The 14,172-nt window shown below is 34.0% G+C and overlaps 1 protein-coding gene across 5 annotated transcripts in view; it reads left to right on the top strand.

Moving 5' to 3' along the window:
* LOC107223738 (thrombospondin type-1 domain-containing protein 4) overlaps nt 1–14,172 on the top strand; it is a 67,223-nt gene that overhangs the window by 38,503 nt on the left and 14,548 nt on the right. For all 5 annotated transcript variants that reach the window (XM_046744622.1, XM_046744619.1, XM_046744621.1 and 2 more), the window contains 5 exons: nt 3,025–3,094; nt 5,353–5,504; nt 6,840–6,945; nt 12,071–12,170; nt 13,788–13,966. In XM_046744622.1, the coding sequence (XP_046600578.1) occupies nt 3,025–3,094; nt 5,353–5,504; nt 6,840–6,945; nt 12,071–12,170; nt 13,788–13,966 (607 nt within the window). The remainder of the gene's footprint in view (nt 1–3,024; nt 3,095–5,352; nt 5,505–6,839; nt 6,946–12,070; nt 12,171–13,787; nt 13,967–14,172) is intronic.

Genomic DNA, 14,172 nt, shown 5'->3' with positions numbered 1-14,172 from the left:
CTGTTTTAATGAATTTTTCTAGTTACTGTAACAAATGAATTTTTTCTCAGCGTTGGATTCGGTCCGCGATTTTTCATACCGTTGTTACAACTCCAGTAAACGCTCGAATTTCTTTTTCAGATTTTTTTGAACAGAATTTTTTTCATTCAATTTTCTTTTTAAATCTGATGAAAAAAAAATTCTCAAAAATCTTTTTTCAGGTGAGAAATATTTACTCCAATAAATGTGAAGAAAAAAAACATTCGAACGCTCTTTAGAGTTGGAACGAACGTATCAAAGATCGTGGATCAATTTCATAATATGACATTGATTTATGTGTCCGTATGCTTATTTTTGTGCGACACGTAATTCTAAAATTTAAGTGCTGCAAATGCCCATGTAAATATGCACATATATGTATAGGTATGAAATGAGAGTAAACGGCGAAGGAATTCGATTCATAGTTTGTTAATGTATTTTTTTTTATGCTTTCTTTTATTAAAAAAAAAAAAACATTTTTTTACGGACTTCGGTACATTTTTTTCATTTTATTTTTTTTATTTCTCAGCCTTTACGATGGATTCGTTTCAAACCTGTGAGCACGAAATTTATTCCAACTCTTGTTTTTATTGGTCTCTTTGAAATTCTTTCAATGTGACTTTTGTTGTGTGAAAATTTTACTTCTCTTATGTTTGTATTACAACAGAGAATTTACGATCATTGAGTGGAACGGAACGATTTGAACGAATCGAAATTTTATCGACGCTTCAAAGTCATTGGATATATAATATATATATATATATATATATGCTATAGAGTAAAAATACATTCAAATGCAATTTTTTTTTTTTACATCAAAATGAATTTCAAAAATTTCTTCCTAATTTATTTAATAACAATTCATTATTAATTATCAATACACATTAACATGTCAAGTAAAACGTGAATTCGTCGTTCATTTAGTGTTAAATATATTATATATCGTCTCTCTTCTTGAATGCGTGCAACGAACATAATATTTTCTAACATATTATTATCCAGCAATTCCTGCATTATTAACATATCCTTTTGAGGAAAATTTTTTTTTTTTGACAATTATTATTTTTTCGATAGCGCCGAATCCAAAAATCACTTCCATTTCCCTCCGTCGCTTACGGTATTTTTGTAAAATACAAGGTGTTCGCGTAAACGAAAAAAAAAAAAGAAAAGCATAAAAATAACGAAAAAAACCACAATTTCATCACAACGAACTGAACAATATGTATTATAAAATTTAAAAAAAAAAAAAAAAAAAAAACCAATTTATTCATGAAATGTACTCAACATTCCATGTTTATTTTTTTTTCTTCTTTTGCCTATGACACCTTTTTGCCTGTAACGAAAAAAACTGACGCGATGGAATTTTTCCAGATTTTTTCCCGCCTTCGGTGAGTAAGGATCTCCGAGAAACGGTGTAAAAGAAAAAATAAATAAATAAACAAAAAAATTGGAAAGAAAAAAAAAAAAAAAAAGGCGCAGTTTCTTGGTCGTAGATCCATCCTTCGTCCCGATTGGCTCGGATCGTCCGGTTCACTGTTGTTACGATCATGCTTAATAGGAGTCGGTTTAAACTTACGCGTCCATTGTACGGTCGAACAATATGCACGGTGGCCGAACGGCGAGTATCTCGACACCGAAGACAATGCGCTATCGGCGAGCGAAGCGTGCGTCATATTTCACGGTTATGCTCCTTTCCCGTTTTTGTCTTTTTCCTTTTTCACATTTCGCCTCCTTTTTTTTTTTTTTTTTTTTTATCCCCCCTCACCCGTATCGTCCTCGGGTATATATCGAATATATTCTCCTCGCCTCGCCTCGAGATTCTCGAGGAGTTGGACCACCCTTAAACAGCGCGGCTTTCTCAGACGCTGCTACTGCCGCTTCACTTTTTGCCGATGCTAATCGTGCGCTGAGAAAAATTTCCGTTTGTCGTATCAACTGGAAATATTGAGTAATACGGGTGTCGTTGAAAAAAAAAAAAAAAAAAAAAAACAAAAAAAAACCAACAATTTCTGTGGCATTTTTTGCTCGCTGTTTGAAATCCGTCACAGCTGGGAAGTAATTTTTCAAAATGAGAGCAAAAAAATTTTTAAAAATTCCAAATCTGCACAGTGTTATTCCGATCATCGGAGGCCATGTGCTTTGTAAAATGTGTAGCTCGTAAATGAATAACACAGCGACAGGCTGCGAAACGTGAGAGACACATGACATAATTCGCACAGCGCGTACCTACTTGAGTCGAGAGTAGATATTTGCAATTTACGATTTGCGCATTACGCGAGAGTGAATTAGTAGAATGCGTTTACTACGCCGCTGCGCGTCTATAACACGGAATTGAATGCATCTAGTGTAATTTGCTAGGCTTTTAATGCAACGCTTCTGCTATTATGATTAATTACCGCAGCTTCCCAGAATTCTAAACAGGCGATGCGTTATTTCTTGCTTTAAGTGACACACTTATTCTCTTGGAGTTGAATGGTGGCCGGGAATTAGTTCAATTAACTCTGATCCGTACAGCTTTTCGTCTTATCCGTTCGGAATGATGCTTTATTTATCGATCGGGCCTGATCGGTAAAAAATTTGAATCATCCGTTCGAACGCAAGAATGAAACATTCGGGCGAATTAGTTCCATTGACTCTGATCCATACAGCTTTTCGTCTTTTTCGATCGGAATGACGTTTCTTTATCGATCGAGCGAGATTGATCGAAAAAAAATTTCAGCGATCAATTAAAACATAAGAACGAAACGTTTAATCGATGACTCGATCGTTATATGTATTGAAAAATCTAAGTATACGCTTCCAAATTGGCAACTTGGGTTTTCGCTTGGATTCAATTCGTTCCTCCATTCATTTAAAAAATTTCCAATCTTCTCTCTCAATTCTCAAGTCGATTGTGAAAAGGATGAAAGCGCAAAGTTGCGCCGATGAAATCATATTACAATTCTTCATTGACTCATTGCTGCTGTTGTTGCTGCTTATAAAGGAAGAATTTCATCTCTGTTTCAGATTGGTCATCCTGTCTTCGATCGTTTGGCAAACGGTCAATTGCGACGAGTACAGAAATTATCCAATTCAGGTAAGTTTGCGGTGGCAAAATTTCAGAATATCGGACACTCTGCGAAGTATCGGCTTAAGATCGGAATTTCATATTTCCGATTCGATCCAAATTTTTTATTTTTCTTTTCTTTTTTTTGCAAAAGTAGTGTTCACAAAACAAGTCAATGATTTTAAAACAAAATTTTTGCTATACGATCAGAAATAGCAAAAAAACCGCAAATAAATGTGTGTTAAAAATTCTCTAAATATCCAAAATAAAAAAAAATAAAAAATGGATATAAAATAGTTGGTAAGATTACTTACCGTTATGATTGAAGCGGTTGACCCGACTAGAAGGAAATATATATATATATATATATAACCATTAGAAAAGGCATAAACTGTTGTTATATTTTATCTAAATAGGTATTTAGAGATGAATTAAGGGTATTTACCGGAGGCTCGCTGCTGCGTTTGTGTATCACTCTTGTGTGTGTTTAACAATGATCGTGAAAAGAAAGGAGCATCCGAATCCGTCTCTAATTGACCCGTATGCCACCGATATACCCTACGGATATCAAACGGAATTAGTCCGTGTCATGATAAATTAGACAGTTGAGCCATTACTTCGTTTTAAGATGTCTCGGCAAGGCATCCATTACACGCCCCTCAACCCCCTCCCCCCCCTAAAAGGCTGGGCCCCCGACTTCCGGTCCAGACTCGTATTAATCCACAGTCGCAAAGAGAAAGAGAAAGAGAGAGAGAGAAGGAGAAAGAGACAGACGGGGAAAATGAGAGAAGTGATTTTAAAACAAAAGATGACGGTCGAATCATTTTCGTCCAAGCATCCAATTCTTCGTTTCTCTTGTACCGCAAATTTAATCGATTCAATTTCTCTACCCATATATTCTTCTTTTTTTTCTCTCTCTCTCTTTTAACGTTTTTTTTTTTTTTTTCTTTCACAATCAAAATTTACCATAATTTAGTGCCGATTTCTTCTCATACATTTCATAGGATCAAATCTTGGAGTGAAGAATTTTTAACGATGATTAGGTGTGAAAAAAAAACCGTTATAATTTTATTCGAGGGGTCTTTTTTTATTAAACGAACTTAATGTGTTGGAAATCAAATTTTATAACTATGGAAATATTAAACTACTTAAATCTTGTTGGAAATAAGAAGGAGTTGGTCGAGATGGTTTCATCGTTGTAAATCATTGGGAATCACTTGACGAATCGCGATACGATTGCGTTGAAGAAATCGCGCGGTAATCCGTGGTGGAAATCATGGAAATCGTCGTAACAACTTGCTACTAATTTCTGTCTTATCATATGCGATTTCACTGATTTCCGATTATCATCCAGTGTTCTAAATGATTTCCGGTAATTTCCCGTGATTCATTTGGAATCATATTGATCTGATTTCCAAGCAAATGTGCTGCCACGATTTTATTCAATGTTCAGTTGATTCCAATTTTAGATTAAGGAATATAAGTCACGTAAGCCGAATAATAATACTTAATGGCGAAAGTTTCATCAAATGCAACAGTTGTTGAGAGAAAAAAAATCACTGGTTTCTAGTTTACGCCGTGATTTTCATTGATTTCCGATGATTATCCAGTGTTCTAAATGATTTCCAGTGATTACCTGTAATTCTATCCAATGTGGAAGTGACTAAAAACCGTTTGGACCGTTCGGCAATCATTTTAAATCAATGAAAGTCACACGATGAGGTGGAAATCAGTATAAATCACTAAAAATCAATGTTACGGTGAATTGGAATCATGTTGATTTGATTTTTGAGCAAATACAGCGCCACCATTTTATTTCGTAATTCGTTCCAATTCATGTTTAATGAGAAATTCACGTGAGTCGAATAATAATATTTAATGGTAATAATTTACCAGGCGCATCAGATCTTTCAAGAAGAAATCACGGATTTCTAGTTCACGCCGTGATTTCCATTGATTTCTAACGATTACTCAGTTTTCTAAATGATTTGCAGTAACTTTTTCCGATACTATCCAATCCCGAAATTACTAAAAACCGTTAAGATCGTTCGGCAATCATTTTAAATCAACAAAAATCGCACGATGAGGTGGAAATCAATATAAATCACTAATCGCTAAAAATCAATGTTTCGATGAATTTGAATCACGTTGATTTGATATCCAAGTAAATACGGCGTCACCATTTCATTCCTTAATTCATAGAAATTCATGTTTTATTAAAAAAAAAAAAACGTCACCTAAGCCGAATAACAATACCTAATGGCAGTAATTTATTATTTTTGCTTCAGGTGCATCAGATGTTTCAAGAAAAAATGCTTCGCAGTTCGGAAAACATGGAACGAGTCAGAGGGAATTGGGGAAGCTGGGCTGCGTGGTCGGATTGTTCTCGATCCTGTGGGACCGGGATACAGTCGCAGGCTAGAGATTGCGTTCCGATGCGGTACGGTTTAAACTCACCCTGTTACATACATATACGGGTCATTCCACGCCAATTCAAAGAACGGTTTGACCGTAAAATTTTTTTACTTCACCAAGGATTTTTACTGCGTTAGTACGACACCTAAAAATCTTGGGATAAAAATTTCAACATTTCCTTAATCACTCGTCTTTACCCTACGATTTTTTAAACTCGTCTCAAAAACACGCAAAGTGATGTTTGTGAAACTACAAAGAAAAAAAAAAAAAATTAATAACAAAAATTACATTCGGTTTTCAATGTGAAACATTTTCACGCAAAATTCAGAAGTGGGACCTGGGTTTTTGTTTTCAATTTCTAAATAATTGTTTCCCATCTTTTTTTAATTCGTTTCTTCTATTCTCATACCTATGTTAAAAATCTGTTACAATGCGTACCGCATTTATTTTTATTTTTTTTTTATTGCTACTCTGGTTCTAAAACAGATTCACAATTTCTTCATAATTTTATAATAGATTCTTAACGGGTCATAAAAATAGTAAAAACGATTGAAAAATGATTAAAAAAAAAAAAGAAAAGAACCTAGAAAAGAACGAGCTCGCACTCTGAATCTTGCGTAAAAATGATTCATTTCGTCTTTTCTTTTCTTTTTCTCGTTTTCTTTCTTTGTTTCTTTTTTTTTTTTTTTTTTTTTCTTGTTTCATAAAAATAGATTTGAATGTTTTTGAGATGGATTTTACAAAATCACAGGGTGAGGACGAGTGATTGAAAAGATTTGTGAATTTTTTTTGAAGCTTTTTAAGAGTACCAAAGTAGGAAAAATCCTTGCTGAAATTAAAAAATGTCCCTGTCAAGTGTTTACCGAGTTGACGTGGAATGTCCCATACATAAATATGTACATTTTTTTTTTTTTTTAATTTATAATACAATTGTCCCAAGATTAATACTCTCATCCCTATATTTTCTCTCTTTTTTCCTCTCTCGTGTATCGTAATTCGTGATTTTTCTTACGCTTATAAGAATTAACAAATATTGATTATAGAAACTTATTATTCGTTTTTCCCTTGATCTTCTTCAGCTTGTAATTCAAAGTTAATTACCGTTTTCTTTATCGATTGTATGTTTTAGCATGGATAAAAAAAAAATATTCAAATATTATGCATAACGAAATCTTACAAATTTGGTATATTTGAAAAACTTCCAAATATTGTTATTATCAAATACAGAACTTTCCGATATCCATTCTACTTCTTGACAAAAAATACAAGTTATTAACCCCAGTAATCGCGAGTTTTTCACCGTCAATTATTCCATCTTACTAATTTGTTTACATACGTGTAATAATAAACGTAATTTCAGGGGTTATTTGCGGAAACGCAGCATCGCCAGTATCGAGGGTCAGAGATCGGAAATCAAGCCGTTTTGCATCGGGACTTACAAACGATATCACGTCTGCAATACTCAGGTAATAAACGTTTGAAACAAAATTTATTTTCCTCACAAAACTAATTATATTTTATTCTATTAATTAATTTCTTCGCGACGATGAAAAAATTTACATTTTCATTTGTACAGTTTCATTTTCTATTTCCGTAATAACGTGATTACACAATTACGAATACAAAAAAACAGATTTCAAGACAAATGTGACAACTCTGCGTTTGGCAAAAAAAGTGATCAATTAATATCGCTGATTCGGTAATTAATTTATTGCGCGACACGATAATCGTATACATGTATACACACGTTTAGGGTGGCCCTTAATATTGGTAAAAACAAACATGTTTTTCTCTCACCCCTCAAATTGACTCGGAATACTAAAAAATTATTTTCTAAAAGTGAAATCCGCTCTTAATTTTAATATCAACAAATTCGAGGAGTTAAAATCGATTACTTTTCATCAATTTTTTCAACAATCTGCACGTAAACAATGAAGTAACGTTATGCGACAACTTAAACTAATCTAAAAGTAATTTTACCGCGTTCCGGACATTTATCTGAATTTTGTAGAGAAGCAGAAATAAGGAATGTTTTAAGGAAAACTTTTAATGTGAAAAATAGTTAACACTTGCATGTATACAAAATGACCTGGAAATCAATTTAACATATCCGAACATAATTATCGCCGATCTAGCGTTGTGGTTTTATGATCCGATTATTTTTCGATCTTCTCGTATCTGTTTCACGTCAAAAAAGTAAAGCTGTCGAAGCACGGATAACGGCATTAATTTTTCGCAGGGAAAAATTATGTAAAACTTATTTTTCTCAAATTCTTTTACTTCGATAATCCCTTCTAAAATAAAAAATTTTTTTTTCTTAACCAATATTAAAGGCTACCCTAATATTTGCTTCGTGTTCCATGTACATAATAATACAAATTCCCGGATAATAACAATGATGATGATAATGATGATAATAATAATAACAATAATAATCTTGAGTCGAATTAAATCATGCATCGGTAAGGTTATTATATCGTATTATACGTATACTTTGGCACAATAATTCATTATTCTTGGATGTATGAAACAACGTAATGTACAATAACTCACGTTTAATTCGAGGGGAAATTCTTTGTCGGCGATTCGAGCCGACGCGGTTTGTCAGTAGTTATAAAAGTAATCATAATTAATAGCGACCTATGATACGGAAAATTATCAAACAGTTGATTCAGTCGTTTATATTATCGTATATGTATATGTATAAGTTTCAGATTTGAATCCCGTTCAACACGCGGCGATCTATTTTATTCCCTTTAATTACGATACATATGTTTCGTCACCCGCGTGCATACGTGTTATACAGATTTAAAAATAATGTTAAAACGTAAAACGTGTAACGCATGTACATAATATATATATCATATGGTGAAATAGAATTGAATACAAAACCATACAGTATATATATATATGTGTATGTGTGTATTTATAACGCGATATTTCATTCGAGATTAATGAACGGAACAGTTTAAAACCAAATCTTGTATCTTGTCTACACGATCTGTTTTAATTTTTTTTGTTATTGTTTTTTTTTTTTTTTTTAAATTCTTTTCACATTTCCTCCAGACGATCATCTCTTTACAGATCGTACAGTCTTGCGGAAAATTTTTTTCTTTTCCCTACACAATTCGTCCGACGGAACAAATCCGGGAATGAATATTTTACATCGAGCTGATCGAATTTTCACGATAAATATCAAATTTTCTTTCACTTCTCCACTCTATTTTGCAGAATTATTTATTTCACAATCGAAGAAAAGTTTGCCACATTTTCCGTCTATCGCGTAACTTTGTCGTTTCTTTAAGGTAAATCTTTCGTTTTTTAGAAAAAAAAAAAAAAAAAAATTTTTTTTTTTTCACCTTCTTCCTGTCGTCATTTTCGCTTCCCATAAAAGAAAAGTCTGACAATTATATACGGCGTGTTTTAGATTCGTCAACAAGCTGGAGACGACGATTCGTACATCTATTAGGTATTGCGCATCATTGTTATAACCGGAAGTTGCAAACAGTCGGTTTAGTCACTCGTGACGTTAACGCGTCGATGATTTAACGATATGCATTCGTATACATGTAGATATGTAACGTTGAATCTTTTTCTTTATCCCTTTTTCTCCTCGCTCTTTATCTTCATACTCCTTTTTCTTTTTTTTTTTTTTTCTTCCTCTTCTTCTTGATATAATTAAACAACGATTAGAATGACACACGGATATTTATGACACAGACTTCGCATCGCGTTTATGTAAAGCGAGCTGCGGATGAAACCACGTTTTATGTATAACAACGTTTTTCGCTCCGTATTTCCTCCTGGAAATCATCGAGGAAAATATAAGATTTGAAAAATTGTTCGATAAACGAGTGTGAAGGATGTTAAAACCGTAACGAAGAGACGTCGCGGGATAATACAAAATTTTATCACGCCTGTTACGTTCGATTTTCTGTCTTTTTTTTTTTTTTCGTTTCAATCAAACTTGATAATAAATTCGACGGCGGTAATTTTATTTATTTTTTTTCTCTTCACCGTCGAGTTGTAAAAATCGCACGACGGTTATAATACGATATTATAACGACGAATTAAACGCGATTGCTTTTTTTTTTTTTACCTCAGAGACGAGAGGAGAAAGGGAACCGAAAAATCGTGAGAAATGCATCGAGAAATAAGTAAAGAATGGTTGCGTGCGTGCCGGCGATAGATAATTCTGAGGTGCCGAAGAGGATGTTGTTATTATCATTATACGATTATATTATTATTATTATTATTATTGTTGTTATTGTAGGACGCGAACGATTATACCTATAACCGAACTCTGAGAGGGCGAGACTTAACGAGGTGTTAATTTGCATTTGAATTTGAATTTAAATTCACCCCGTCGGTTATAATAATATATCCATGAATATATGAATTTACATAACTGATATATATATATATATACATATATATATACATGATTTAGCAGTTTTTTTTCTGCTTTTTATCTTTCCAAAACAAAAATTCGAAACAAAATATTTAAACAAATGATCCAAAACTTGAAAAAAAAGAGGTACGATGTGTGACGTCATCAATGCTAAATTATTGCGACGTGTACGCTGTTGGAAAAATTTAACCGAACATAATGTTCAATAATGTCTAATTTATGTCAGTGGTATTTTTTTGCGTGATATTTAAATTGTATCAAAATTTTATCTTTTGGTTTTACATTGTATTTTTTTTTTTCACTCTTCCAGTACTCAGTAACGCATTAAAAAGTGGGATGTAAATGAAACGAAAAATTTCCGTTGACCTGCCGGGATAATTTTTGCTTCTCTTTTTCTCAACCTTGTACATAAAACAGTGAGAATTCAGTGGCTTGTAAATTTTGCAACGATTATTGTTTCTAACGGGGAGTGAAAAACTAATAGCGAAAAATGTGAAAATACTTTCACTCTGTGCGCATTCCGCGAAGCGGGATCTCTTTTTACCTGTGACGTAAATACGTGCGTACTCATTTAATTATTACTGTTATCGTTTTTGTTACTCTTATTTTCATTCGAGGATGTCGATTATCCTCATTGACACCTGTATAACTTACGTATAGTTAACAGAGCGTAGGTATCTTGTAATACGGTTAAAGTGGGAGGATTGCGTAACGTTGACATATTTTTCAACGTGTGCGAGCCAGCTGACAACTTTTATCACCGTACTATACCTATAATGTACGGAGGAATTTTTTACGCGCGGAATTTCAATTGTCTTACGGATATTTATTCTATCTTTGTGACTCATCTTTTCTTCATCTCTCCGCGTAATTTTGCTATCTTCTTTTCTCGAATGACGAAGCATATGTTCAGTAATGTTCATTAATGTTCTTGGTCTTCCGGATAATTGACTTGTTTTCGATTTGAAATTCGAAACACAAGTTCGATTCCATACGATTCATGCCCAAGGCATTAAGGGAATAACACGGTCAGGATTTTTCAAAAATCGATTTTCTTCTTTCAATTCCATTTTCGTAATGCAGACAAATTCAACTTGTTGAAAAGAAAATTTCTAGTCGATCCGAAAAATATTCTCCAAGTTAAGCGTATATTTTCAAAAACGCGACGGAGCGTTTGAAAGTGCTTTTGAAACTTTGAGCGAGTTTTTCTTAAAACTATATTTTCAAAGTCGGTGAGCGAGATTGCTCGAAAACGGTTAAACCGATCGGTATCAAATTTTTACACGAGCTTTACGAATCACTCCCTTTTCACTCCTCGGTCGAAGGTTTTTTTTCTCGCCGATAAATATTTTCCGTCTGACGAACAAATTGAGGCGAAAATTTTTATGGAAAATCGAATTTTTTTTCTTTTTTTTTCTTTTTTTGAAGCCGCCGTTTTGTTGAAAAATTAATATTTTACTTATTCCTCCGGTTAAAGACCAGGTAACACCTCGTGTCGACAAAATATATTTCATCTTTTCATTTCGGATGATCCAGTCCGGAGATATCTCGCTCACCGCAAGACGCCATTTTTTTTTTTTTTTTTTTCTTAGAGGAGCTTGAAAAATCAATATTTTTACAAATAAAATATATCAGAATAAAGTTCAATGTTAAACCCCCAATATGTGTATATAAATTTTTATACATATATTAATAAATTGAAATGTCCCTTCGTGAAAAATCCTTCAAAAATCTCTTCTCTTCAACCCCGACCTCGACGTAAAAATATAAAAAGAGTGCTCCTTTTATTCCATCATTTTATCAGACGGCTAAGTTTAATATGTCGACAACTTTTGTTGTATTACAGGGTTTACGCTACGATACGTCTAGGAATTTAATTCACGAATTCTTGGCTGCATATTTTTATATCGTCATCGCCGAATCGACGCTGATGGCCTAATAAAGTCAACGATCCGTATAATTCCTTCTCGTACATGTATTACAGCGTGATGACTTTATTGACATTGTTGTATATACGTAATATTACAAGAAAATGATTTTTTTCTTTTTCTCCTCCACTTATTTTTCTTAATCGCGTTTAATCGCGATGTTTCATTTTATTTTTCCTATTGCGTTCGATCGTTTTTTTGTGTGTTTTTTTTTTTTTTGTTTTTTCTTTTGTACCAACGAAATTTTCACAGGAGTGTCCAGATTTTGGGGATATCAGAGCTGAACAATGCGCCAAGTACAACGGAAAATTTTACAAGGGGCAGAGTTATCAGTGGGAACCATTTCCTGATGGTGAGTTTTTACTTTATTTTTACGCGTATATATGATATTCTATAATTTTTACGACACAAAGGCTTTTTTTATTTATTTTTTTTAACTTCTATTTCTTTCATTTCGAGGGCCAAATACCGGTTTCAGCATTTTTAGCGCGAATGAAATACTTGCAAAAATCATGACAAATTTGTTTTCAAATTCAACAACAGATTTTTAGAAAATTTACTACCAAAATTCTTATCAATTATCGTTACAGATTTCAACATCACATCTTTGTGTATTGCATTTGGGAACGAAAATGTGGCACAAATATGCGCAATTCTAACTCCGCCATATTTAATTTTGAAAGTTTTCGTCAGTCGTATTTTCAACGGTATCTCGATTCCATGCGAAAAAACTAAGTCTAAACAGCTTGGATTGTTGTATTTCTCTACTTTGGTGTTCGATTATTATTTGAACTGAAAGAATTAATTTGTTGATAGGTCCTAATTATCGCCGCCATGTTGCCAAGCCATGCTCTCACGTTCGTTCCCAATAGCTAAGAGAAATTAATATTGATGGTATTTGAATCTCGTGCAAGCGATTGGCCGTTCACTTAGAAATCAAACGGATGAATCTAGTTCATTAACACTGATTTCGAACGATTACCATTCATTGTTTTACAGCCTACCAATCGATTTCCATTCATTTCCAATGTTACCGCTGATTACCAATGATTTCTGAACGCTCGAGGTGGTTATCAGTGATTTCCTTATCGGATAGAGTCACAGGTAATCGCAATGAAATCACTGGGAAACACCTGGAACACTGGCAAGTTCATTACCCATTGTGAATCAATGGGTGATTACTTGGTAAATCGGAAATCAAGTGTAAAACGGACGATGAGATGTGGAAATCAATAGAACGTTAATGAATTGAAACCATTTGACGATTATCGCGAAACGTTATAACGATTTTTAACGCCTGCCAGTCGATTATTATTCCTCAAAGCCATCGTCCGATGTATCAAGCGATTCGATTCTCAATCAATCATCAAGATAAATGAACGAGAGAGTTGTCTTCGCGACAACTGATGCATAGAAACATTATAGATGGAAGACAACGAATTAACATGGATAATAAACAATACGGTTAGACTCAATTGTCGGTCAATTCGACAGAGTCTGCTTAAAGGGTAACACCACTGCAAAAACAAAAGAAGAGCGCTTTTACCAATTTTTTTTTTTTTTGGTTTCTTTGGATACAAAAAACTGTTACAGATATTAATGTTTAAAGAAGTTATTAGGCACATGTTTAAGTATGATGCGAAAAATTGTTAAAAACAAATAGATGTACAAAAATTGCGACACCGGAGCAATTCTCGCGAGTCGCGTTGAAATCTGCGGTACGTTGTGTAACTGGTGCAAATTTGAATTTAGGAAGGAAAAAAAAAAAAAAAAAAACCACTTATTATCTTAATAGATTTTCTTCCATCGGAAGGGGAAAAAAAAAAAGACAACCATAGACGGGAAACGATAAACGAACGTGGCAAATATAGTTATACTCGACATTCGTCAAACTCGACAATCCGTTTTGAAACAGTAAACGTTATTCAGAAATTTTGCTTCTTTTACTTGACGTGAAAACTTGTTTCAGCTCCGAACGACTGCGCGTTGAACTGCCGGGCTGTGGGAGAGCGATTTTACGCCACCCTGGAACCGGCCGTCCTGGACGGGACGCCGTGTAGAGGAAACCCACGACGACGCTCCCGGGTTCCCAGAGTCCTTGCCGTAGGCGCCGCCGATCGTTGGCTCTGTGTCGGGGGCCAGTGCAAGGTGATTTGCAGATCACGCCAGCGGCGATAATGCCGTGCCGTTTTTTTCTTTTTTTTTTTTTAATTTTTTCTTTTTCTTCCACTCGCTTTTTTTAACCCCACGCTGCTGGTTACCATTTTTTAGTTTTGAAAACCGGAAATCGGAGGTAGGAAACATCGACGATACCTATCGCTTCGTCGATATAATGCGCGAGGTTTAATGCTTTC

This window comes from Neodiprion lecontei, chromosome 7 (genome assembly GCF_021901455.1).
Source record: "Neodiprion lecontei isolate iyNeoLeco1 chromosome 7, iyNeoLeco1.1, whole genome shotgun sequence".
In the NCBI taxonomy this organism is placed as follows: Eukaryota; Metazoa; Arthropoda; class Insecta; order Hymenoptera; family Diprionidae; genus Neodiprion; species Neodiprion lecontei.
The sequence above is the reverse complement of the archived record's forward strand: the minus strand, read 5'-3'. Positions and strand labels throughout refer to the sequence as shown.